This window comes from Dipodomys spectabilis, unplaced genomic scaffold, assembly GCF_019054845.1.
Source record: "Dipodomys spectabilis isolate Male_0828 unplaced genomic scaffold, ASM1905484v1 ptg000145l, whole genome shotgun sequence".
NCBI classification, from domain to species: Eukaryota; Metazoa; Chordata; class Mammalia; order Rodentia; family Heteromyidae; genus Dipodomys; species Dipodomys spectabilis.
Window position 1 is genome coordinate 17,321,029 of NW_024870822.1, and position 24,770 is coordinate 17,345,798.

General features: G+C 49.9%; 1 protein-coding gene across 1 annotated transcript in view; it reads right to left on the minus strand.

Moving 5' to 3' along the window:
* Nucleotides 1-427: 427 nt before the first annotated feature.
* Otog (otogelin) overlaps nt 428-24,770 on the minus strand; it is a 69,700-nt gene continuing 45,357 nt past the window's right edge. The window contains exons 36-58 of the mRNA XM_042691734.1: nt 23,344-23,461; nt 22,592-22,671; nt 20,345-22,134; nt 19,419-19,587; nt 18,954-19,099; nt 18,175-18,264; nt 16,308-16,491; nt 13,660-13,886; nt 13,339-13,477; nt 11,195-11,389; nt 10,777-10,989; nt 10,174-10,278; nt 9,910-10,017; nt 9,452-9,553; nt 9,078-9,176; nt 7,794-7,834; nt 6,691-6,766; nt 6,417-6,595; nt 5,566-5,670; nt 5,280-5,399; nt 4,189-4,234; nt 1,884-1,963; nt 428-1,769 (exon numbers count right to left, since the gene is read on the minus strand). Of these exons, the coding sequence (XP_042547668.1) occupies nt 1,569-1,769; nt 1,884-1,963; nt 4,189-4,234; nt 5,280-5,399; nt 5,566-5,670; nt 6,417-6,595; nt 6,691-6,766; nt 7,794-7,834; nt 9,078-9,176; nt 9,452-9,553; nt 9,910-10,017; nt 10,174-10,278; nt 10,777-10,989; nt 11,195-11,389; nt 13,339-13,477; nt 13,660-13,886; nt 16,308-16,491; nt 18,175-18,264; nt 18,954-19,099; nt 19,419-19,587; nt 20,345-22,134; nt 22,592-22,671; nt 23,344-23,461 (4,613 nt within the window). The 3' untranslated portion in view covers nt 428-1,568. The remainder of the gene's footprint in view (nt 1,770-1,883; nt 1,964-4,188; nt 4,235-5,279; nt 5,400-5,565; nt 5,671-6,416; nt 6,596-6,690; nt 6,767-7,793; nt 7,835-9,077; nt 9,177-9,451; nt 9,554-9,909; nt 10,018-10,173; nt 10,279-10,776; nt 10,990-11,194; nt 11,390-13,338; nt 13,478-13,659; nt 13,887-16,307; nt 16,492-18,174; nt 18,265-18,953; nt 19,100-19,418; nt 19,588-20,344; nt 22,135-22,591; nt 22,672-23,343; nt 23,462-24,770) is intronic.

Here is a 24,770-nt window from a genome sequence, read left to right on the forward strand (position 1 = left end):
ATGCACTCTTCTTCCTCAGTTGCTCCTCAGGTTTGCCAGTGCTGCTCTAAACTTGAAAGCTTACTGATAGCCCATGGTTGGATTCTCCTTAACCCTGCATCACCAGTACTGGCTGCAAAAATGGACTGAGTTTCTTGGAAGAACAACAAGGAAATTAATACAACAATGCAGAGTCCACATGACCTGTGCTCAGGGTCTGCCCCATTCATATCTTGGATGAGACCACTCTGCCTATGACTCCATAAAGCTGAGATCACTCCTCAGGCTCCTTACCTGGTGGCCAGCTCCCCAGCTCCCAATACTCCCTCCCTCTTTCCCACTCCATTCCTTTAGAAGCCAGTCCCACATCAGTTCATTCCCAACTAGCAGTAGGACTCAATGCTGGGCACCGATTGGACAGCACAAGTTGGGCATGCCTTCCAGGGCTCTAAAATAGGATCTTCTCTTCTCAGGCAGCATGCCTTCAGATTCAAAGTAAACCCAGACCCTCAGTGATGCTTGGAAGTCTTCCTGTGGTTTATTGATACATAATAAACAGAACACAGTCTGTGGGAATAACAGAGGACCTTGTGGCCTTTTCTCCCCAACGTGGCACCAGGCAGCCACACATCTGCAGGCATTCAGGGCAGTGCTGAGGCCTGAGCAATATCAGGTACATGCCTGTGGACCCTGTAGAAGATCTGGCCCAGGCTTTAGGAAGGACATTCTGGTTTGGAGACAAACAGATACTAAGGGATACTGGGACTGCATGCACACTGGGCAGCATTCTTCCCCAACAGAAGCTCTCTTGCTAAAGAACTTCATGGAGCACAGGGCCTGGTATTGGCTGAAGCACAAAACACATGCTCAGCCCCATCCTGAGGCCAACTCTGCTGTATCCTTGGAGGAAAGGCACATTGCGGAGCCAGGAGCTACACTTGCAGCCTCAAAGTACCCATGACACAAGCTAAGCTCCCTCCAATGGTAAGCATTGGAGGTTAACAGTACTGAACATCAGGACATCTCTCTTCTGAGGAAGAGGGGCCTTGAAAGTCATTGAGCTCCCTCCCCCATCTCTGTGCTTGGCCTCACAGATCTCCATGAAAGAACTCTGGCCCTCAAGCTCACTTTCTGTACTTTGGGGGAGTCCTTCTGCATAGCTCTAAGTAGGCCCAAATGTTTCAATTAAAGATCTCTTTCCTTTTAGTGTCTATGTTTCTCCTGTGGTTAAAAAACAACAACAACAACAACAAAAAAAAAGAACCAGGTCACCTAATCAGCTATTCTAATCCTGTGTTTAGGCTGGGGTCCACTTTGGTCCCAGAGTCTTAGGAAGATTCCCACCACCAAAGAACCACCCAGACTCACAGAAGTACAGAGGCTGGATCTTCAGCCCTTCCTGGTCTTAAGCCAGAGACAGAGTAGAATTCCTGGAGTGCTGAGCTTGTGGCACTTTCCCATGGGGAAGAGGGGGAGGTGGGATGGGTGTGTGGAGCCTATTCCATGTCCACCACCCTTCCTGGGCCAGCTAGAAGAGGAATGTGCCAGTAGTGGGGATGAGTGGCCCAGCAAGTCCTGGCACCCAGGCCTCAGGACCACTGGCAGGCACAGTCAGTGGGCTCCTGCACTGTGTAGGGCACCCAGGTGGCATTGGTGGCACAAAAGAGTTGCACAGAGCGCCGCTGCAGCCCCACCTCACGGCAGCACTTGCAGAAACGAGCATAGGTGTTGATGTTATGGTTGTAGATGCTGGCGGATGGGCATCTTCCATCACAGGATACTAGGTTCACCTGCAGACAGGCAAGTCAGTGAGGCAGGCTGAGGTGTACCTATTTATCCCTGCCCTACCCCCAAGCCTTCTGCATCTCCCATCCCCACCCATCCACCCTGTGGGCACCACGTACAGGAGTGTTGCTCCGGCATTCGTTCTTGCGGATGGTCATGCGAATGGTCACCTTCTTGCAGGAGCGTCCATCTTCTTTACCTGGGGGAAACAGAGTAGATGGGGCCCATTGTGGCCCCCAAGACCTTCCTAAGAGGGCCAGCCTGGGCAGTTAGCATCATGCTGGAGAGCTTCTCTTCCAGGTTAGTGTCCATGCATTAGTGTCCCATGGAGTGGGGCTTTTAACTCAACACCTGGAAGGAGGTGGAGTTGGGAAAAGCAAAGTCCATAGCATTAGCAAACGAGACCGCAGGAGATGTCTGGAAAACTCTTTGGGGGACTCTGCTATGGAAGAGAAAGATTTGGGGTGAGGGGCAGGCTACCTTCCCACCCAAGCCCCGCCAGAGCCTGTCTTTGGCAACCTAGACATGTCTTCACCTTTCTCTGAGCTTCCATTTTCCTACTCTGAGAAGCCACAGAGCAGTGAAATTCTGCAATTTTCAAAGTGGATAGAAACCTCAGTCTTTATACAGCAGGATCTACAGATTTCCCTGTCCCTCAAAGGGGGCTAGGAACTTGTTCATGCTCTGCTCACAGAACGGTTTTAGGGATGGAAAGTGCTAGGTATAGGGTTTCTCCTTCCTGGACCCTGTCTCACAGGTGACCATGGACATGGCTCATTCCTGCTTTGCCTCCTTCGATGTGCTCCAGTGTCCCCTTACCCAGGCCTTTCCCAATGCCCCTTCTTGACGGTATGACTCCCTCCCTCCATACGTCTTCTCTCCCTGACCTTCCCTTGTCTTATCGCTCTCCAGGGCACATCGCTGTCCTATGTGAGGCACATCTGTCATTGTGCTGTTGAAGTGTAAGCTTTAGGCCTTCTGTTGTAGAGCTCCTTCCGCACTTCACTGCGAGTTCTCTTCTCATCCTAAATAAATACTCACTTTGACACCTCAATGCAGAGTTGTAATTATGTGCTTCCTCTGTGAATGAAACCCCCCTCTCCCACTGTAGGTGCTTCAGGCCTCGCAAAGCTCAATGGCTCTGTCTCATGATCTATTTCCCTTGATTTTCTGTCTCCCACTAAAATGTCAGCTCCATGAGACCTCGCATATGCCCTATTTACAACCATGTACATGGTTGGGGCTCAGCAGATACCAGACACTATGTAAGCCCAGGGAGCCCACCAGAAATGGGATGGAATTCGTTCTCTTGGCCTCCCCAGCCTTCCCCTGCCTCTATGGCAGGAGAACCCATGGCTGTCCTGACCATAGCACTCTGGGCCCTGAACAGAGACTGGCTGGGTGACCAGCACCAGCAAAGCAGTGATGGCATTGGGCAATGGTGTGCACTAGGTCAGAGGGAGCTGCTAAAGCATTTCCATGCAAGCCCAGGGAATATTGCTCATTACCCAGCATGCACTGTGGGCCAAATGGTCGTTGCCAGAGCCAGGGAGCAAAGGCCTCCCCCTCCCTCACCCTAGGTGCTCAGGCCACATAGCAGAACAATACTGTGGAAAATAGCAATGCAGCTGCCTGCCTCCAGTCCTGTGGGCTTCTGAGTGAAGTACCTGGATGGCAGTGGACACTAACCCATGGAGGAGAGGTGGACCTAATGGGGACCACAGGAAACAAGGTCCCCAGAGAACCTGAAGAGAGGGACATCAGTCTCAGGTCACACAAGAATTCAGCGCGTGAGGCTGTGGGTCAGGTATTAATTAACTGGTGATGTCCTAAGCCTGCTTTCTGATAGTAAATGCTGTGGGCATAAGAGGGGCTCATATTATACATCCCTCTGGGAGTAAGCCCTGAGCAGCATGGGGTGGGGGCGCAGTCACAGGAGCAAAGGTCATTAGGCCTATTGTCTGTCTATTTATGCATATGTGGTTGGGAGCTACAGGGTCTGGGTGTGTGGGTGTTTGGACAGATGAACAGTAGGAATTCTGGAGGCCTGAATCCTATTCAGGAAAAAACCTCTAAGCCCAGAGTTGCTGCCTACAAGGGAGAACTAAAGTGCGGGACATCCACACTGGAGTCCTTGTCGATGATAGTCAGAGGCAGGTGAGCGACTGACTTCGGACTGCAATGTCCACCTTGTCTGCAAGGAGAAGCAGAGGTGTGATGTCGGGCAGAAGGGAATGCATGTGTGAGGCCTTCAGCCATCCCTATGTGTATGTCGGTGCCATGAGCCTCATGTTGGGAATTACCCTTCATCGGCTCATCCGAACAAGTGCCATCACAGGTGCCCGGCCAGAGGCCTGGCCTCTCACCCCTGACATGATACTCTGCCTCCAGCACCCCTCACCGCTGAGCTTCCGCCACACTCACATGTCCTGCAGCATCCTTCCAGGGAAGGTACAACAGAGCCCCCGACCTAGAGGGAGACAAGGGAGAGGCAGGTGGCAACCTCTGACTAGGAGCCGGTATCCCAGCCACAGGCAAAAAAAAAAGAGTCTGAGAGTCTTGACTCTGTTTTTCCAGGGTGTCCCAGGGCAGAAGCTCCAGGCATGGGAGAGGAGGAGGGGTCAACCTGACTGATAGCTAGCATGGAGTCTGCAGATAGCCCCTGGTGAGGCTGGGGCTTGAGTAAAGAAGCTACAGGGCCTCCCTTCTTTCCTCATCCTCCCCTACTGCCTCTGTCCTGGGAAAGAGGAAAATTTGGAGCCATCCCACCATTACTGCTTCCCTGCAAGGAGTGTCAGTAGAAGAGGTACAGAGATAAGTCCATTTGAGTTAATGTTCTTGGGTCAGTCTCAGCCCTGGATAAGCCAGCCTTCTCTGGGCAAGGATCCCCTACTGCCCTACTTCTTTATTGTGAGATGGATAGAACAATGGATTGGGGTAGTTCTTTGTAAAGTAGTGTTTGTGAATGTGTGGGTGAGGCTGTGGGTTTCAGGATACATGTGTGGTTTTCTGAGTGTATATTTGAGCATGTGTGTGTACATGTGTGATCTCGCAGGTCTAAGTATATATATATATATAAGCCTATATAATCAGGTATGGGTGTGTGTTTTCTAGAGAAGAGTCAGAGATCTTAAAATATCCAATATTAACCTTTGTAACGTTATTAACTCATGCCCTCCAGGAATCCTCTTCTTTAAAGTATGTCCATTTGGACAGTTATGGCTCAAGACACATGTCAGCCACAGGACTAATCTGTGAGTACCTGTCTGTGCATGTGCAAGAGTAGGCCTCTCTGAGGGCCTTGAGGTATGTCGGTATGGAGGTGTACATTAACATCCTTGTGGGGTGTGTGGCCAATTGCCTGTGATGCTGCCAAGACTGTATACCTGCATGCATCAGTGCATGGTCATGTGAATGTGTGATGATGCTCATCCTATCATCCTATACTCCTAAGCACAGGACTCCTGCCCTGTCACCACCACCACTAGTGAGAAAGTAGGAGAGAAGGCACTGACCTTGGCGCACTCTGTCTCATTGAATGGTGGGCAGCTGATGGGCGAGCGAACAAGCACAGCACCCAGGGGAGTGCTGCCACAGTGGTGGCGGGCGCAGTCTGCAATCCAGGACGTCCCGGGCTGGAGAAGGCAGAGATGGGTGATGGGAGCATGTGACCACACAGACAGCTCTGAGGACAGGTACAACCTAGGACCTGCCCAAGCCCCGGCCTGAAAGCCAAAGAGGGTCCTGCTTATAAAGACCCCTTTTAGGGTAGCTTCCCGGGTGGGCTTGGGATCTGCTTACCAAGAACAGGGAGGTGGTGCCGTTGGGGAAAGTAAAGAGGCAGGATACGTTCCTGCAGGAGCCACAGCAGGCTGCCAGGTCCCGTGGGTGCTCATATTCCTGGTTCTGTAGGCCAGGACAGGAAAGGAGGCTCAGCCTGGTGCAACTTCCACCCTCCACTCTCCATGACCTGCTTGCTTCTGAGTGAGTGCAAGGCCCCTGCAGGGGCTCGGGAAGGGGAGTTGCAGTCTACTTCTATCTCAGATAGCAGGCAGAACAATCTAGTCCCTACACAAATCCCTGTGACTGCCTTCCCTGTGGCCGGGGACCTCTACCTTTCTGGAAGAGGCAGTATTCTGACAATCAAGGTACCAATTTTGGTTCTAGGTGGACCTCAATTTGAGTCTCAATTCCTGCAGGACTCCTGACAAATGACTACATCTGCCTCCATTACACTTTTCTCATCTGAGAAATGGGAGTCATTCTAATACCGTTTATTCAAAGAATCCTTATTTGGGGCCTCGCTATAAGTCAGTCACTATTCTGGGTGCTACAAGCGCTCAACAAAAGACAACAACACACACAATAATCCAACCCTTAGGGAATGTGTCAGGCATCCAATGGGTGTTTAATAGATGCACATTCTGCCTGTTAAATACTCACCTTTGCCGGGCCTTAATTCTGACTCTTTACTATTGCTTCTGGCTTCTCCTAATCTTTGTAAGCCAGTTAGAAAGCCAGTGTGGTGCCCACTATCCAGACTTGTGGGCGGGAGGACCAAGCATCCAGGGCTGCCTGATTTCTAGAATACCTAGCATCTGCCAGGACAGCCCTCCTGACCCCCCACAAGCCCCACACTGTCCCTCCCGTACCGCCTCACAGTGAACGTCACACAGCACAGAAGTAGTGTTGATCTGGTAGAAGCTGGTGAGGGGGTCCAGCACGTCTGTACAGCGAGAGGTATGGCACACACCATCTGCTGAAAGCTCTACCACCGTCTGGCCAGGCTGCATCACCCCCAGCTCACGGCTTAGACACACAGGTGCTTTTACTGGGTGGGCAAACAAGGGTAGAACAATCCTCAAGAACTCAGCCACCAACGATGGCCCACCCAAGGCTTGTCCACCCAGGGACTTCCCCACTCACCACACTCGTACTTGGCACAGCCACACACATTCTCCACGCTGTGTATGAACTCCTCGTCCAGCTGGGACTTCTCCCACTGGGGGAGGCAGAGGTGGTCAGCACCTAGAGTGAAAGCCCCACCCCACCCTCAAGAGCAGTCTGCCACCGGGGCTCCTCTCCATCAATTGCCTCCTACAGTGGACAGAAGGGCCTGGCAGGCCTAGGGACCCTTGGCATCCCAGGAACTCCATCACTATCCCCACTCAAGGAGAGTCCCCAATGTCCTCCTCTCGTTGAGGGATTGTGCGCAACTGCTGGTCCAGAGCTCTGCTTGGCCTACACCTACTTCTTATCTTTCTTCACCATCATGGAGAAGAGGGTGGGGATAAGGGAGAAAATGGGAGGTTATGGGTGCCAGGATGGGGTGAAGGTATAGATGATATAAAAAATGATCTGAATATTACATTTCTTGAATTCTTACTTCCCCCTCTGGTGGTGTACCATGGTGATGAAGGGCATGGACTCAGGAATCAGAATTCCTGACTCTAATCTTAGCTCTGGTTTACCAGCTTTGTGACCTTAACCAGAATTTCCTTGTTTGAATAGTTGAGATAATTAATCCCAGAATCAACCTTCTGGTTGGTTCCTATGATAATACAGAAGAAAGGTTGGGGAAAGTTCTGGGCCCGCGGAAAACTCTTGCTATATATGAGCTACCGCTGTGATTATGATCAGTGCCATCATTATTACCACCTTCATCGTCCTCACCATACCTACCATTACATCATATTGTCATCACCAACTATGCCATCACCATCACCATCACCTCCACCAATTCTGTGTCACCATCACCATCACCTCCATCAACTCTACCATTACCATCACCACCATCTTCACTAACTCCACAGTCACCACAGCTATTAGAATCATCTCTATTGACTCTTCATCCCAATTCTGAGGGAAAGAGGGAAACAGCACCCAGAAAGCTAGCAACAGGGCCCAAATAAGAATGCTGACTTGTGATCCAGGGATTATTGTACAAGATTGTGTCTCCAGAGAGGTGCAATGAGGATAGGAAAGAGGAAGCAGAACAGAGCCAGTAGGCAGGGGCAGGGTCTCCATACCAGATGGCACCGAGGCACAGGAATTGTATCGCAGTCACACTCTGAAAAACAGGAGAGGCCAGGCCCCATCTTAACAGGAATGGTAAGGAACAAGTCTCCTGGGGGCTTTCACTGGAGGTACAACCCCCTCTTAGGACACAGATCCAGCTCCAGCCCAGCCCAGAGCAGTAGGGGTGAAGAGGCAAAATCTCAGCCTTCCTCCAACTCCTCATGGGAGCCACAGCTCTTCTAGTTGGGCAGGTGGGTAGTGATGAATCCTGTATAGTAGGCTGCTTGCTGAGAATGCAGTTCAAATAATCAGGCAGGCAGACCACTGACAGATTTCCTTTTGTCACCTGTGATTCATCTGTCTCCCTAGACACGTGGCTTCTCAGAGAACAAACACAACAAGAATGGAACTTCTGACCATCTGACTTTCTCGAGTGTATGTTTCAGCTACTCAACTTTGCCACAGCCTTACCCAAGAACAGGTCTGAGCTGTGCAAAATTGGCTGCTTGGCACCACTAAAACAGTTAAGGGACACACCAGCTCTAGCTCTCAGGTTGGAGAGCTGCAGGCTCAGAGCAGCTGGAAAATAGCCTTCTCGTTTGTGCCCAGCTTTTTCTGTGCTGAGCACAAAGCAAGAAAGAACACAGACTATAATCCTGCCCTTGTGCACTGTGTAAGACCTACAAGCAAAGTACAGAGTTCCTCAACTCATTTCAACTCTTTCTATAAAAGGATAATATAAAAATCATTGGTTTTGATTATTGATCATTGATCCTCTTGTCTACCCCCTCCAGAGGATGTCAGGTGACTTTTTTTTTCCTTTTTCAGTACTGGTGGATCATAAGCTCACAGCTTCAAATCCTCTACCTCCTGAGCTACATCCACAACCCTTCCATTTCTAATTTATTTTCCAGATGGGGAAAAGGGTTTCACTAACTTTACCTAGGCTGGCTTCAAACTTTCCATCCTCCTTTCACCTCCTAAGTATCTGAGATTACACCCAGGTTTGAGGTGAGTTTTAATATATGTACCATTAGACAGTTGTAGAAACACTTTTAAAAATGGAAAACTGTTTTGGAATAGATAACTTGATTTTTTTTCCTGCTTTTAGGCTGGAGAGGAAGCTACAGAATGCTTAGAATGCAGAGTGATGTAGGAGAAGCCAAGTCTTTTGTAGAGACCTGGGAGGTGGAGCCTCAGTACAGATGACAGTGGTGGGCCTCTCTCCCCAACTTGCTCCTCAGTAGGGGCCCTGGATCTCCACCTTGGGGTGGCCCCTCTGATCTAGAACTTACCACAGGACTTGTAGGGACAGCAGCGATCTGGGCTCCATACCTCCACCAGGGCAGTGCCCATGCCACATTGAACTTGGGGGCAACGAAAGCTCTCACACACTGGGGACACGGAGGGATAGGAAACATCTTAGTCATAGGCACCTTGGAGTATGAATCCCCAGGGAACAACACTAACCAAGGAGTATGTGCCCCCCCCCAGTTCCCCCTGAGGTGTCCTCAGTGTCCTTAGACACATCTAGGGCTGAAGTCCAGAGGGAATCTGAGCTCCTGGGCTCTCACAGGGCTACTTCTGGAGATTCTGGTGCTGTCCCTGAGGTTAGGAAGACCCAGAGCCCCTGCCCGCATGGCCCTCTGTATTCCCAGCCAGGACTCACCACACTGGTACAGAGGGCAGCAGAGCTCCGTGGTGTTCCTGCGCACAGTGAGCGCCTCCCCTTCCTGGCACTCTGGGATGGGATCCGGACAATCACCACAGGCTGTGGGCAGGAAAAATCGTTCTGTCAAAGATGGCCCCTTTCTGGGGGATTGTACCTCCTGGGGTACAGAGCAGCTTTCTGGGGGTCAGGATGGGCACTTCTACCACTCAGATGTGGCAGGAGCTAAACCCAAATAAGCATTTTGAAGTCTTCTGTGACTCACTTTGGAGTCAGGACCTAGACATTCCCTATTTCCACCCAATATCTGACACTGAATAAGCATCATTTCTTTGTGCACAGCGACCTAGGAGTGACGTGGAGTCCATTTCCTCTACACCGAAGACCCCCTTCCCTGAGCCTGTCCTCCAGCTCAGCCAGGATGAGAATGGTGGAGGTCTCAGATCACGATTACCCACCACAGAAGTAGGAAGTGCAGCATGAGTCCCCCAGGCGGCCTGAGATCAAGATCTGGTCTTCACGGCAACTGGGAATCAGTTCTGCCTCGCACAGATCCGGGTCACATTCTAGGCAAAAGACAGAGTATAGGCACTGGGACAACCTGCCTGGCCACACCTAGCTCCTGCCATGGTTCTGCCCCATCTCCAACCAGGATCCAGTCCCCAGATCTACAGGCCCAGCCCTGTCAGCCAGCCCCACTCTCCCCTTCCCTGTCCTCTTACCACAGCTGTAACTGGGGCAGCAGGAGTCCTCCTGAAAGTGGGTGAGGAGGCGGTACCCTGGGCGGCAGGTAGGGGCAAGCCCTTCACACAGAGTCTGGTTGCACACTGGCCAGGGAAGTACAGGGCCTGTTACCTATAGGCTAGGATGTCCCCCTCCATCCTCCAGCACTGCCCTACTCTTGTTTACTTACCTCTTTACACCCCTGCAACTCCTAAACCTATACTCCTGGAGTCTACTCCAGAGGGGGCCTCTGAGGGTCACCCAAGGTCTGGGACCAAAGAGCAATAAATGTTCAAGATGTGCCATGTGTCAGCTGCTGTTCAAATCAGTGTTGACTCAGACAATTGACAGCCACACTAAGGTTAGATACTACTGAACAGACTCATGTTCCAGGCAGCCCAGCTGAGGCACAGCCCATGTTAAGTATTTTGCTGAGCCTACAAGGTGGAAGATGAGGTCTAGGTCTCCTGATCCCAGAGTCTATGCTGTTTAGCACCACCCCACGTCGATCGAACTTGGGCTTTCCCCTCCCAGTTCACATCCCACAAGATGCTTTAATTTTTCCAGGCTAGAGCCATCTGACTAGTGAAGGGTGGACTCACCACAGACAGACCCCAGGCAGCAGGGGTCCTCAGTAGGCAGGAGCAAGATAACCTCCCCAAAGCGTGGGCAGCTTTCAGGCCGGGGCCCCGGGCAATCCAGATCCACAGGGACGATGGTGTCTGGGGCTTGGCACTGGTGCTGGCAGCACCCACTGAGGGAGCTGTTCCAGGTCTCCCCCAATGCCCTGGGTACTCCTGCACTGTCGGTGCAGGCTGCAATGGGGGCAGATCAGGGCACAGGGGACTGAGAGAGTGAGGCAGCCCCAGAATGCCCTGGCTAGACCCTCCCGAGACACTGATCACCCCAGAACAGACCTATTAGGAAACAGAGTGGCCCCAGCATGGGCAGCAGGAGGCAAAGGAGACTAGGAGATGAAGCCAGCGTTGAGGAGCCTCCCTGGGGCAGGGAGGGACCTACCACACTTGTCCTCAGGGATGCAGAGTGCAGAGTGGCGCCGGTGCAGGATGGTGCCCTCAGAGCACACACAGGCCTCTCCCAGTACCTGGCACTGCTCAGCATCTAGCGGGCCCAGAAGCCCATCCTGGCACATCTCAGGGGGCTCGCAGGCCGCCACACAAGCCTGGTAGGTAGAGTCACTGGAGCACAGGAAGGCTGCAAGGACACAGTAGTCATCAGACTCCAGGCAAGGGCTCCCCAGTCAAGGCCAAACGAGCAGGAAAAGCTGATGAGAGGGCTCAGTGCAGAAATCAGGGTGCTTAATGTTTGACTTCTCTTTATAACCTACAGCCCCCATCTGTTTTGCAAATAAAGTTTTATTAAACAATCGTGTGTGCTTCTTTTGTATGGTGTTTGTAGCTCTTTTTGTACCACCCGGGAAGAGATAGACATTGCGCAGTTCATAGAGCCTCAAATATTCACGATTTGACCTTTTGATAGAAGAATTTGCTAACTTCTGGCTATAGATCAGTATTTTCCAACTTTCTTGACTGTAAAAGTGTAATTTACATCGTGATTTCAATACACACAATATATAGAACAGCAACTTTCAAGCTTGAAGGCAAAAGATTCCCTGGGAGCTTGCCATTGTTGGGACCCCATCCAGGACCAATTGAACCTCTGGCTGTGGGGCCCAGGCATGAATACTTTGTGAAGTTCCCCACAGGACTAACAATGGTAGCTGGGATTGAAAATTGCTGACATTTTGAAACAAAAAAATTTTCTCATGAGATAATATCTTCCTATACACACAACACACACTTCTGTTTTCCATCCTATTCCCCCCCCCCCCACAACCCCACCCCTATACCTCTTCCTGTGGCTTGAACTCTGGGCCTGGGTGCCATCCCTGAGCTTTTGTGCTCAAGTCTAACACTCTATCCCTTGAGCCACAGCTCCACTTCTAGATTTTTATGGTTAATTGTACATAAAGGTTGCACAGACTTTCCTGCCTGTGCTTGCTTTGAACCACGATCCTCAGATCTCAGCCTCCTGAGTAGTTAGGATTATGGGTGTGAGCCACTTGTGCCCGGCTCTATTGCATTTTTAAAATGTGGATATTGCCTCAATCAATTGGTATTATATACCATGAATTACCTTCCACAACTTTTTTTGTGGGGGGGTCTGGTCGTGGGGCCTGAACTCTGGGCCTGGGCGCTGTCACTCAGCTCTTCAGCTCAAGGCTAGCACTCTACCACTTGAGCCACAGCGCCACTTCCGGCTTTTTTCTTTTTGCTTATCGAACCCAGGGCCTCAGGCATGCAAGGCAAGCGCTCTACCACTGAGCCACCTTCCCAGCCCCCGACCTTCCACAACTTTTTAAAATACCTTTTTCTTTTTTGTAAGAAAAGTCATATAATAGGTGTGGTCTTTCTGGGAGCTGTCCAGAGCCATTTTAGATGTGTTCATAATTAGAAATAGACTGCTTGAGAGGCCACCCCTGCCTACTGATTTATCTATTAATGGGAGGGAAGGAAGTCAAGGAGGTGTATATCATTTTAATCCTCAAGAAAACAGAGTGGGGAGGGAGATTCAAAGAAAAGAAATAACAAAAATGAAGCAAAGCAAACTACCATTTGCTGTGACAGGCATTTATAGGTCACCATACACAATTATTTCTCATTGTCTTCAGTATTAAACTATTAATATGCTAGGTGCAGGTGGCTCATGCCTATAATCCTAGCTACTCAGGAGGCTGAGATCTGAAGATCTCTGTTCCAAGCCAGCCTGGGAAGGAAAGTCCATGAGACTCTTATCTCCAATAAACCACCAGAAAACTGGAATTGGTGCCGTGGCTTATGTGATAGAGTGCTCCCTTGAGCTGAAGAACTGAGGGATAGAGAGCCCAGGCCCAGAGTTCAAGTCCCATGACTGCCAAAAAAAAAAGTATCAATCCATTAATAAAAACAGTAATGTTCATTAATACAAAATATATTTTGTATGAATATAAAAATTAAATGAAAATAAATGTTTTTAAACTCATGAATATGTCAGTGAATGAAGGAATAAGCACAAACTTAATTTTTGCCCTCGGGGCCCTTCCCCACTCTAGTAAGGGATGGGAACAATCTCAATGGGAAAGACACTTCTGACGTCCTACTCACGGCAATAGTCGGAACGCCGCCACTCAATACACACGTGGAACTTGTGGCACATGGCCACGTATACAGTCAGTGCCACACAAGGCTGCTGCACGTACTTGGTGTCCCGGATCCACAGCTCACAGAATGACTCTGGGGGGATCTGAACACATGCATCCATCAGTGCTCCCTACCCTATGCGAGTGCCCCACATCCCTGGGCCTAACCCCTCCCAGTCCTGCCCAGCAAACAACGAGCCTTTACTAGTGGATGCTGCCCCCCCCCCCCCCCCCCCCCCCGCCTCCCGCAGGAAGTCTTCCCGCTCTGAACTCAACTGGCACATACAAAGCGGTGGCAGGCACTGAACGTGTGGTTGGACACCATGCGCAGGCAAGGAGAGCAGTCAGCCGTGGCACAGCTGTCTGGGCGGAAGCGGGTCTGGCCCTCTGAAGTTAAGGAACTGGGCACTTGCCAGCTGTCCAAAAATGGAGCAGGGTCCTCGGCCTCAGCCCCACCCACCACAGAGCCGTCTTTTAAGGTGAGGTCATTGGCCGCATCTCCATCACAAATACCTGCAAGACGCAGAATTATTCCAACAGCCACAAAGCCAACACCCTCCCAGGGCTTCTGCTCTCACTTTGAATACTCATTACAATCACTTTTGTTGTTGGCTTGAATTCAGGGCCTGGGCACTAGCCAGAGCTCCACTTCCAGCTTTTAGATGGTGAATTGAAAATAACAATCTCACAAACTTTCCTGACCAGGCTGGCTTTGAATCACAATCCTCAGCTCTCACTCTCCTGAGTATCTAGGATTACAGGCATGAGCCACCAGCACCTAGCTACAATAACTTTTTAGATAGTATTTACTGTTACCCACCCCTGCCCCCAACACACACACTTTATAGATGAAGGAAAAATGAGGCAGAGAAAAGCTAGGATATGTGCTGTATAAGGAAATGTCTCTGTCTTGAGGAAATATACCCAAGCATTTAGAGATAGACACATGTCATGAGCTTACTTTCAAAAGGTACAGAAATGTAAATTCATATACTATGTATAATGTATGTATATAATGTGTACTATGGTATATATAATATTCAAAGAACATAGAAAAAGAGGAATGAGAGAGAAAGAGAAAGAGAGAGAGAAGCAAATAAGGTAAACTGTGAACACTCAGTAAACCTCTGGGTAAAAGGTAATAGGAGTCTCTTGTACTATTTTTTTCAGCTTCTAAGATGGATATGTCAAAATACAAAGTTATCCCAAAGAATGTGTTTTATCAGAAATTTTTAGCCAATCATAACATGCTTCTTCTTCTTTCCAGAATCCGTTGTCCTATGTTCCTCAGGCTCCTTGGCAGCTGTGTGTGCCAGCCAATGGAGTATAAGTTAAGGTGAGGGCACCCCTTCCCCATTGTCTTTCCTCTGAAATTATAAGGAAAACGGCAGCGCTACAGGCCAGGAGAAAAAAACTTGTCCCTGAGTTACCATTAATCATGTGGGAATTCACATGTGCAATGAATGAATTTCGGGAGTATTAAGGCACCGGGATGAAGGTGAGGATGTGGCTTGTGTGCTGTAGTGTATGATGTGCCCTGCACTTTCCACTCTGTCTCCCACATAGGGAGTCTGTATTCAAGGCTCCAGAAACACACTTCCCTATCTATGACTGTGCTTGTACTGCTCTCCTTGCCTGAAATACCTTCTCAGACATTCTTCCTTTAAGGATGCCTCCCAAGCACCCATCCATGACCTCCCTGATTCCGTATAACACAATTTTCCAAGTCTATCTTTCACAAAAGTTTTTTTTAAGATGAGTGCCAATGCTCATTTTCTCTTAGATTTTCACTAATCTTAGTATTTCCTCTATTATCTAGTGTGATGCCCCAGATATCGAGTGCTAGTTCAAACAAAGGAATCAATGCTCTGATTCCTGCTCTGACATCATGAACCTAGAGCATAATGTAAGTCAAAACTTTCTGAGTTTATAACCACGCCCGTGAGCACATTTGGGGTCTCGGTTTTGAGTCACTGAGGATTGTGACAAACATATCCTAGGAATGAGTTGGCTTGCCAGACTACTGCTGGCTACGGTGCTTGTTGCTGGAGGTGAGCAGAGCAGAAGAAAAGTGAACAAAGCTGCTGTGCTGCTAGAGTATATGCATGTGTGAGAGGATACGTGTATGGTTAAGAATGGAAGCTAAATAAATAGATTCTCTTGCTATTCTCTTCCCAGTGACTGAATAAGCATGCTAATGCACACGTGTGAGTGGAATATGGACAGGGCATTCTGAAAACAGGGACATGGATATGAATTAACACAGTGGTTTAGATGAAGGATGGAGGCTGTATGTGGGTGTGTTGAGTGTATACGTGTAAACATTCCTACATCCCCCATCATTGTGATCATTGCAGTCTGCATGGAGTATCATGTGATGAGGGATAGTCACACTTAGACTTCTCCTGCGTCCCTTTTTCCTAGCCAAACACATCTAGTCTCTTAGGGCATGCTCTCTGACATCATCTATGGTCTGAAGAGCACTAGTGTTGTGACAGTTTTGCCCTGTGTTCTTAGGCAGGCACTTAACTTCTCTGAGACTCCACTCTTCTTTGGCTTAGTGGGGATACTAAGGGCCACCTCTCAAAGCTGTTGTGTAAATGACCTGAAGAAAGTGAGCTCAAAGTGTGGGAAATCTTTGTGAAGGCCCAGGCACCTGCAGACAGGAAAGACGATCTGGCTTTTGTGGAAGCTAACAGACAAACCTGGCTGAAATGACAGCTGGCTAGAGTCCTGTACTATCTCCTTGCTAGTAGCTTCAGCTTTGAAACAAAACAGCAGGTAGATCTCTCTGCTCTGGATGCTCTATTGGTCCCATCTTGGTCTATCCCAGCCCTTCTTCTGGTCCAAAGAACTATGCCTGGTGGCAGAGATGGACCCAGGAAGCACCACCAGTGCCTAGCTACTCCCTCCCCCAGCTGGGTCCCACCTCACCACATAGGCCACGGCCCTGGCCTTTGCTGGCTTTGCTGGCCTCCAGGATCATGAGTCCTGAGCTGTGGAGCCACTGGATCTGGATGTCTGAGGGTGTCCGGGCTATATACATGTGGCCTGTATCCTCAATTCTGAACCCATACCTGCTTACAGGAGGCCACACAGCCTGTGAATCCACCGTCACCTTGAGGGATAGGGAGTTCAGTGTGAGCATAGCTTGTCCATCTGTCTGTCTGTCCAACTAACCAGCCAGCCAGCCTGCCATTTTTTTGTTCACCTACCCATCCATCAGCTGACAAATATGTCACCTCCTTCATGTCAGGCTCTTTTTCAAGCACATCATATCAAGACTTGTAAGATACTGTTAAATCAGTACTTTAAAAAATTATAATGTTAGGGGCTGGGAAAGTGGCTCAGTGGTAGAGCGCTTGCCTTGCATGCCTAAGGCCCTGGGTTCGATTCCTCAGCACCACATAAGCAAAAAGAAAAAAGCCAGAAGTGACGTTGTGGCTCAAGTGGCAGAGCGTTGGCCTTGAGCTGAAGAGCTGAGGGACAGCGCCCAGGCCCAGAGTTCAGGCCCCATGACTGGACCCCCCTTCCAAAAAAAAATTATAATGTTAAATATTTATACTGGAAAAAAGTAGCCTGTTCTCCAATCACTGACTTAGACTTCCAGTTTAATAAACTAGAAAAAGATTACTAAACTAAACCCAAAGGAAACAGAAGGACTAATGTAATAAAGATCTTAGCAGGAATGAATGAAATAAAAAGCATATAAACAAGAGGGGGAAAACCATGACCTATTTATTTCTCTTTGGAATTTTATTCATTTTTTATTTCATTCTTGGTGTGCAACAATAAATGATAAACTTCTAGTCAGCAGATCAGAGAGAAGAGAGAAGACACAAATTATTACAGTCAATAATGCCCACCCTCTTCCTGACTACTAACAACCACCATTTTCTTTCCCTACCTTTGCCATTTCCAGAATGTCATGTGACCTGAACCAGAATCTATAGTGAGATTCATCTAAATTAAGGGGAAGAAATGATCTTCTATCATGATTGTGGTGATGGTTATTTAACTGTATAAGTTCATTAAAACTTACAGAATTGTATATTAAGCAAGATGAAATTATGGCTATAAAGTAGACCTTACTTTTTTAAGTATAAAAATAAAGAACTAAATGATGAATCTTAAAGAAGATTTTGCTTAAGCTTCTATTTGCCAAAGCCCTGTTTCTGAGCGCTCTGGTATGATGACTTTATATGAAGAGATTAAGGCTAGATTCCAACAGGGAGGTACAGGTCTTGCCTCATGAATAGGGGGAAAGACATCACTTTGGGACCTGAGGAGAAGACAAATATATCCAGCCCTGTTGGGACAGAACTTCACATGGAGTGATCTGTTACTGGACAGTCCATCTTCTTGACTGAGGTGTCATGTCCTTCCTAGTTTTAGGCTTGCATGAAGTCAGATGGAATCAGAGCTGTTCTGTGGGATTCTATGCACCATCTGCCCAGCATTGCATGGATTCACACTTACTCTCTCTCACTTAGATGAAAACTCACTTACACAGCCCAGTGACATTACTAGTCCCCTAATAATGAATTCACATGGGCATAAACTTTTATGAAAGTAACAAATGTGTGACAGTTTATCAGTAAATATTGAAGCCTACTGTCTCTTTTCATCCAACTTCATATCACAGTTTTCCTCCTGAAACCCTTCCTGGCTCTAATGTCAGGAAAGGTATATTTAGAATATACCTAGTTTTGAGTTTTTAAAAAAGGATCTCCCCAATCATAACTTGGTTAACATGCTTGTAGATGATTGCTACCCTTCCCTGGGGCTAACAGGTGCTCACCTTTCTGTTGAAGCGATCAATGGTAACCTGATGGTCCAGATGAGTCACATTCAGTATCACCAGACAGAATGGGGGCCAGTTCAAATGTCCCTGCAGAAACAGCCAAGCCTCATCAACCCAGGGCCCTGCCCCAAGTTTCCATCTAAGTGAGAGTGCAAGTGTGTGAGCACATTGAAAGAGCTGGGACCATGGCACACAGAATCCCATAGAACATCTCTGATTCCACCTGACCACCTGCAAGCCCAGCAAAAGGGAAGGAAGGAAGGAAGGAGGAAGGAAGGAAGGAAGGAGGAAGAAAGGAAGGAAGGAAGGAAGGAAAGAAGGAGGGAGGGAGGGAGGGAGGAGGAAGGAAGGAAGAAAGAAATAAAGGAAGGAAGGAAGGAAGGAAGGAGGGAGGGAGGGAAGAAGGTAGGCAGGCAGGCTCACTTTCTTCAGGAGCCATCCTAGCAGGCAATCACCTGCAGCTGGCACACATGACCACAAGAGACACATTAGAATGGCCTCCCAATTCCTCCATACTCCAATGCCAACCCACAGTGGGTTGGGAATAGTGCAAGGTGCCCTAAAATGGCTGGGAAGGTGTACTCTGCACATCTCGTTCCCATGTCATCTAGCCTGAAGCAGGGAAGACTCCCAGGAGACAGAAGGACTGTCTCTGTGCAGAGTGGACTGTCACATCTCATCCCTTGCCCCTTCAAAGCTCAGGATATTCCCTAATCTCCCTTTCTAAACCTTGGTTAATGCCCAGGTCCTGCAGAGAAGAAAGCAAGTGTACTTACCAAGTTGGCACTTTTGCAGTCAAGGACATGGACAGTGATCATCTCATCTGCTCTCTGGCTGAGGATGTAGATGCCCTCTTTGAACAGGGCCACATGGCTTCCATCAAAGGTCACAAAGCTCAGGTCAGGAAAGATTGAGCATCGGCCTGGGGGTGAAGACAAGGTATGAGAATAAGCAGAAACCTCCAAGGCCAAGACCACCTAGGAAGATGGGCAAATGCCTGGGCCTTTTCATGGATGATTCAGAGGCCTAGAGGTTGAAGGTTCTCTCAGATCGGGTATCTTACAGAGGTCAGAGATCAAAAGGGTAAGAAATATGCCAGGTCAAGGGTCACCCTGGGATAACAAGTCCCATAGGAGGGGAGGCAGGGTAGTGAAGGCAAGGTAGCACACAGATCAGTGGTAGTTGTTAACTGGGTAAGATACAAGGTACATACAAAGACTCCAGCTGACTCTAGGACTCACAGGCACACTCCCAGATGGGGCAACAGCGATCTCCACCCACCCGAACAGCAAGGCCTAGGACCCCACAATGAGGGCGTGCAGCACTCTGAGGACAGTGCTGGGATTGGTTCACACGGATCAGCTGGCCTTCTAAACAAATATGGCGGACGCAGTCCTGCTCAGCAATGGGCTAGGGCACAGAGAGGAGAAAGAATATCACAGCCAGCACCAGGGCCTCCAGCCCTTCCACATCTTCTGGAACAATGCAGGTCCTAGCAGGGTAGGTGACCTTGAGGTAAAAATTATTAGGGAATGGTTCCCACACCCCACATGCCTGCCAAGCCAACAGAGGCTTGGGACTGAGATTGGGAACCAGGGGCCAGATTCTGCATATCTGTGCTGAAAGCCCCAAGTACACAGACTTGCAGACACATTAGGTCATGCTCACAGACATCCAAGCATACATGCATACATGAACACACTTTCTTTTTCTTAATTTCATGTAAAAATACATACAAAGAATGTCACACCATGCAGCACATACACACAAATATATTAGAATTTACTTTGTCTAATGTGTAAACACAACAGTGTGTTCATAGTCTTATAGCAGATACTCTAGAGATAAGTACACACTGTCATTGTCACACCACATCAAGTACCACATCAAGTCATCTGATCAGCCCCTCAGGTCCAGATAGACAGAGTGGGATGTTGCTGTGCTTTCCAGATTCAGAGAAGCCTTGGGAATTTCTTGGGGCACCAGAAGCTTGGGGCAGAGATAGAGAGAAAAAACCCTGCATCTCCATCTTGCAGCCTGGCATCTGTGAAGACAGAGGCTGTCGTAGGCCTGAGAATATGTGTGGTCTGTTGAGCTCAGTGCATGGGGGATGGACACGTGTGGAGGAAGGGTTCTGCAGATGAGTAAGAACCTGCAAGTCACTCACAACACAGCTGGCAGATGCATTCGCCTCCATGGAAGTTGCAAAGGCCTCAGCCGACCCTTGTGTGATGCCCTGGGCTGGAGCTGAGCGTCCCGACTGCTCAGTGGTGGCTTCACCCATTGGCTCTGCTGGGGGCTGGGGTCCTGCTGGGGTCCCATGGGCCTCCACCAGCTGAGGCAGCAGAACTAGAGAGCTCTCCCGGGAGGCCGTCCTGGCTGAGGCGTGGCTCAAGGGGTAGGATGTAGGCACCACCAGCACAGTGCCAGCCCGAGGGCCCTCCGCTTTCGTCACCAGGGGGGCAGCGGTGTAGCGCACAGTAGGTGTGAGCTCTGTGGATCTGTCTGGGACAGAACTATAGAGGGAGGTGGGCAGGGATACTTGCTTAGAAAGAATGGCCATTTTCTGGGTGGTGCTCTTTCGTGGGGCAACAGATACTGTGGGGGCTGCCCCTGCAGGCATGGCCATGATTCCAGAAGTTGGCAGTGTGGTTCCCAAAAGGAGGCTTGGTGCTGTGCCTGTTACCTGGGGGGTCATGTGGCTGGGTGGATGCACCTGGGCTACCACAGCTGGGGTGAGAGGCGCTGCTGGGCTGAGTGTCTGAGCAGGTGGAATTGTGGCCACCACTAGCGACGTGGCCTGAGGCTGATGTGGGAGGGTGAGAACAGAGGCTTTGGAGCCAAGTGTGGCCACAGGAGCAGATGTGCCCGTCTTAGCCAGGGGCAGGCTAGTGTCAGGATGCAGGCCAGAGAGGAGCTGGGAGGGCCGAGCTGACTCCAGAGACACTAAAGCTGTAGCCCCCAAGCCATGAGCAACTGTGGACAGGCTGGTGGCAGCCGAGGTCCTTGGGAGCAGAGTTGGAGGCCTTATGGCTCCAGTGGTATGTCGGGCTGGATGGGGCAGGGCAGTGGGGACTGGGCTTGGACGTGAGGATACTGGCATTCCCATGGGATGGCTGTGCCCAGGCTCTCCCTTCTCTGTGGATGACAACGCCTCCATGCCCTTGGTGGCAAGGGGGCTGATGGGAGCCCACGCTGCAGCCGCACTCGCCATGGCCAGGGGGCTGCTGGGACTTGAAAGCCTCCGGGCCTGGGTGGGCTGGGGCATCCCTGTCTTGTTCATAGATGTAGTTCCTGCAGATGTCAGCAGGGATTTGTGGGCCCTCAAGGAGGTGGCAGATCTGGGGGTAACTCCAGGGGTAGCCACGGGCTTGGAGGAGGGACTTGCCGGCAAAGAGGGCTGCAGGAGTGTTGTTGTCCTAACAGGCAAAGAGCCACGAGCTGTGACTGTCACAGCTTTGGTCACCAATGGGAAGCGAGCTACAGGGGATGATCGGGAGGAAACTGTGATGTTGCCGCTCCCTGCAAAGGCCAGGGTCACCTTGGTCGTCTCTGTGGCACCTGATAACATGCCAGGCGTGGGTGTCTGCATTGACACAGGGTGGGTTGAGGATTCCAGGGGGTGAGAAGTTGCCAAGAGGCTGGTGGTCACTCCCTTGCTGCCAGTGGCCTCTGTGGGGTGGGCGGGGAGGTTGGATACAGTGAACCCTATCGGATGCGGCAGAGCAGGCTTGGTGGGACCTGAGGCAGTCATTGACCCTTTGGTGGCTGCCATTGGTGGGTTTGAAGCTGAGGTAAAGGGGGCTGTTGGGGTGAAGGCCGGCCTGTGGGTGGAGGCCCTGGTTGTGTCCAGTGGAGGCTGCAGCTGCTTGTCACTGAGCGTGGGCAGGACTTGGCTGGGTGTCAAGGTCTCATTGCCAAGCGCCTCTGTGGGGACCCAGACCGTTGGCTCTACACCTGAGGCAGACAAGAGAACAGGCTCAGTTGGGGTGGTAGCTACCCTTGGCTATCATCACTGGGTAGGACTGAGGTGCAGAGCTGGAGGCCTGGCACCCGAAATGACAAGATAAGACCAGCTTCCCATAACCAGGCAGTCAGGGCCTTCTGTCTTTTGGCCTCGGAGGTCTTCAGAGAAGTTAAGAGGTCTGGACTCTTCCCTAAGCTTGAATCCTGAACCCAGAGCCAAGAAGTATCACCTCCAACTGGCCGCCTTGTCTATTTAGCACAAGACCCTGACTGGTCCTGTCCCCACCCAGGCCTCATCTTTCCCCTCTATGAAATAAGTGCATTTGAATTGTGAAGCCCATTTGGAAGTATTCTTCCTAAGGCCCTGACTCTATGGCTTCAGTCCTGGGGCTCTGGGCATGACAGCTCAATGACACTCTGGGCACCTGGAGGAATCCAGGCCACTTACAGTCTTGCAGATAGACACATCTCTGGGTGACTTCATCTAGGACCTTGGGAGCAGGGCATACAGGGATACAACCTTCTACCCTGAGGATAGAGCAGGGATCCTGGTTAGTGGCCTAGTATATAGAGCTGGTCACCCCCTTTAAACCTAGATAGAGCACAAACACTGCACTGTGCACATGCGTGTGTATGCAGACTCAAATGTGTATGCTGAACATGGCTCCCTCCCCCAAGAGAGACAGAGCTGGATAAGATGTGAATATGAAGATATTTGTGCACATCCTAGCCACAGTGTACATACCCTCATATCTCCCTCTAATCATGCAGGTTGATTAAATAGTGACCCTTCTATCCCTCCATCCCTCAATCCATCCACCTATCCATACACACACATTCACACAGATTCTCTCAAATAGCAGTACGTATACCCTCATTCTCACACACAGCTGCACAGATCACCTTTTTCATGTAGATCAGATGTGTTCACATGTACAACTGTGTACAACCCAGGCAAACACACATAAGGCTCAGCTGTATGCATATCCATATTTACATGTGGTTTATCTACATATGTGTACTGGGTATATGCAACACATGAAGCACTCATGTGCAGACATGTGAGGTACACCTACACACCTTTGTGTGAATTCATGCACATGCTTCCAGATGACAGACACACCCATGTGTGCATACAGTTGTGTACAACACACTGGTGTACATACTTCAACTCCATGCTCACGGTCCTCTGGCTCTCACCTGGGCACATCCTGACAGCTGGTTGCCCGTGGGTCCCGGCAGGTTTGGAAGCAGGGGCTGGCACAGGCATCATAGCGCCACTCACAGATGGGGTAGGCACCTCCTGAGGGCTTGGCATCTAGAAAGGTGACCCACCCACAATCTCTGGACTGAGCATGATCAGACACCATCTCTGGGTCAGAGGACCTCCCAGCTCACCACCATGTCTTCCTTGCCCTACAGAGGGGACACTAGGACTAAACACAGAGAAAGGGTAAAAAGCCAAACCAAGGGGACTGTATTCATGATGGCTGGGGTCAGTGCTTGGGGATCCTGATGAGCTGAGGGTTCAGGCTGAGGGAAGTCTAGCATGGGTCTGGCATGGGTCGTTAAGGGTGGGTTTCGAGGACTGACTGAAGAGACTCCTGATCTCTCCCCCAAGGCTCCCCATTTGCCCTGCCCTTCTGAGATGTTGGTCCCAGGATTCTCTGCATCCTGACATCTCGCCTTGTCTGCCTCCATGGAGGCAGGGCTGTCCCGTGACAGTGAGGTGAGAGCATCTGGAGACCTGTTCCTATCTGAACACAAGGCCCTCCTGCGAAGATAGCCCTCACAGGGAGGGGCCATCTTTAAGCTCCACCCTCTGTTCATCTTTAAGCTCCGCCCTCTGTTCCCAGAGGCGTCACTCCACTAAAGGACTTGGTGCTCTGTGAGCACTGCTCTTGCTGCCTCTGGTGGCTGGACTCATGGTAATAACGACAATGAAGACACCAAATGTTGCCCCACACCGCTCACTGTATCCCTTCCTCAATCTTCTTCATCATCTTCTAAAGCAGACATGATTCCCAGCTTACAGATGAGGAAACAGAAACAGAAATCAGGGAGGGGAAATAAACTCGTGAAGATGTTCTCCAAAGAGGCCCTGTGCTCTGTGCCTTGATAAATGAGAAGTCTGTGGCCTATGGGGTGTGGAGATTAAAGTTAGTGAAGTAGACCAGATTCTAGACTATGTTGGCACAAGTGACAGTCTCTACACCGCAGCTAGAGTGGGTAGTGCAGCAGGTTCCATGGAGACCCGAGGAGCAGTGGTACCCCAGGAGTCCCTTCGAGGCACCCTGATTCCCCAGCTGCTGCTGAATGCAGACACCTGTTTTTCAAAGAGCTTGACAATCTGAAGCAAAGACTGACTCCTGGGAGCATTTACTCTCTATCCTGCCCAGAGAACAGCCTGCAAAAGTCTTCAATCCTCACAATATCCTTTGAAGGCAAAGTACAGGTAAATTTACAGAGTTGAGATGAAAGTTCCCCTCCAGTGTCAAGCACCAAGGTCAAAATTTGAACCCAAGCTTTATAATCTGTGTTTATTCTTCCCTTTCCCAGTGTCTCCTAGTGAAAACCCCAGCAGTTCTGCTGCCCTGGTTTGTTTTAAATCTGTCCTTGTGGGTGTC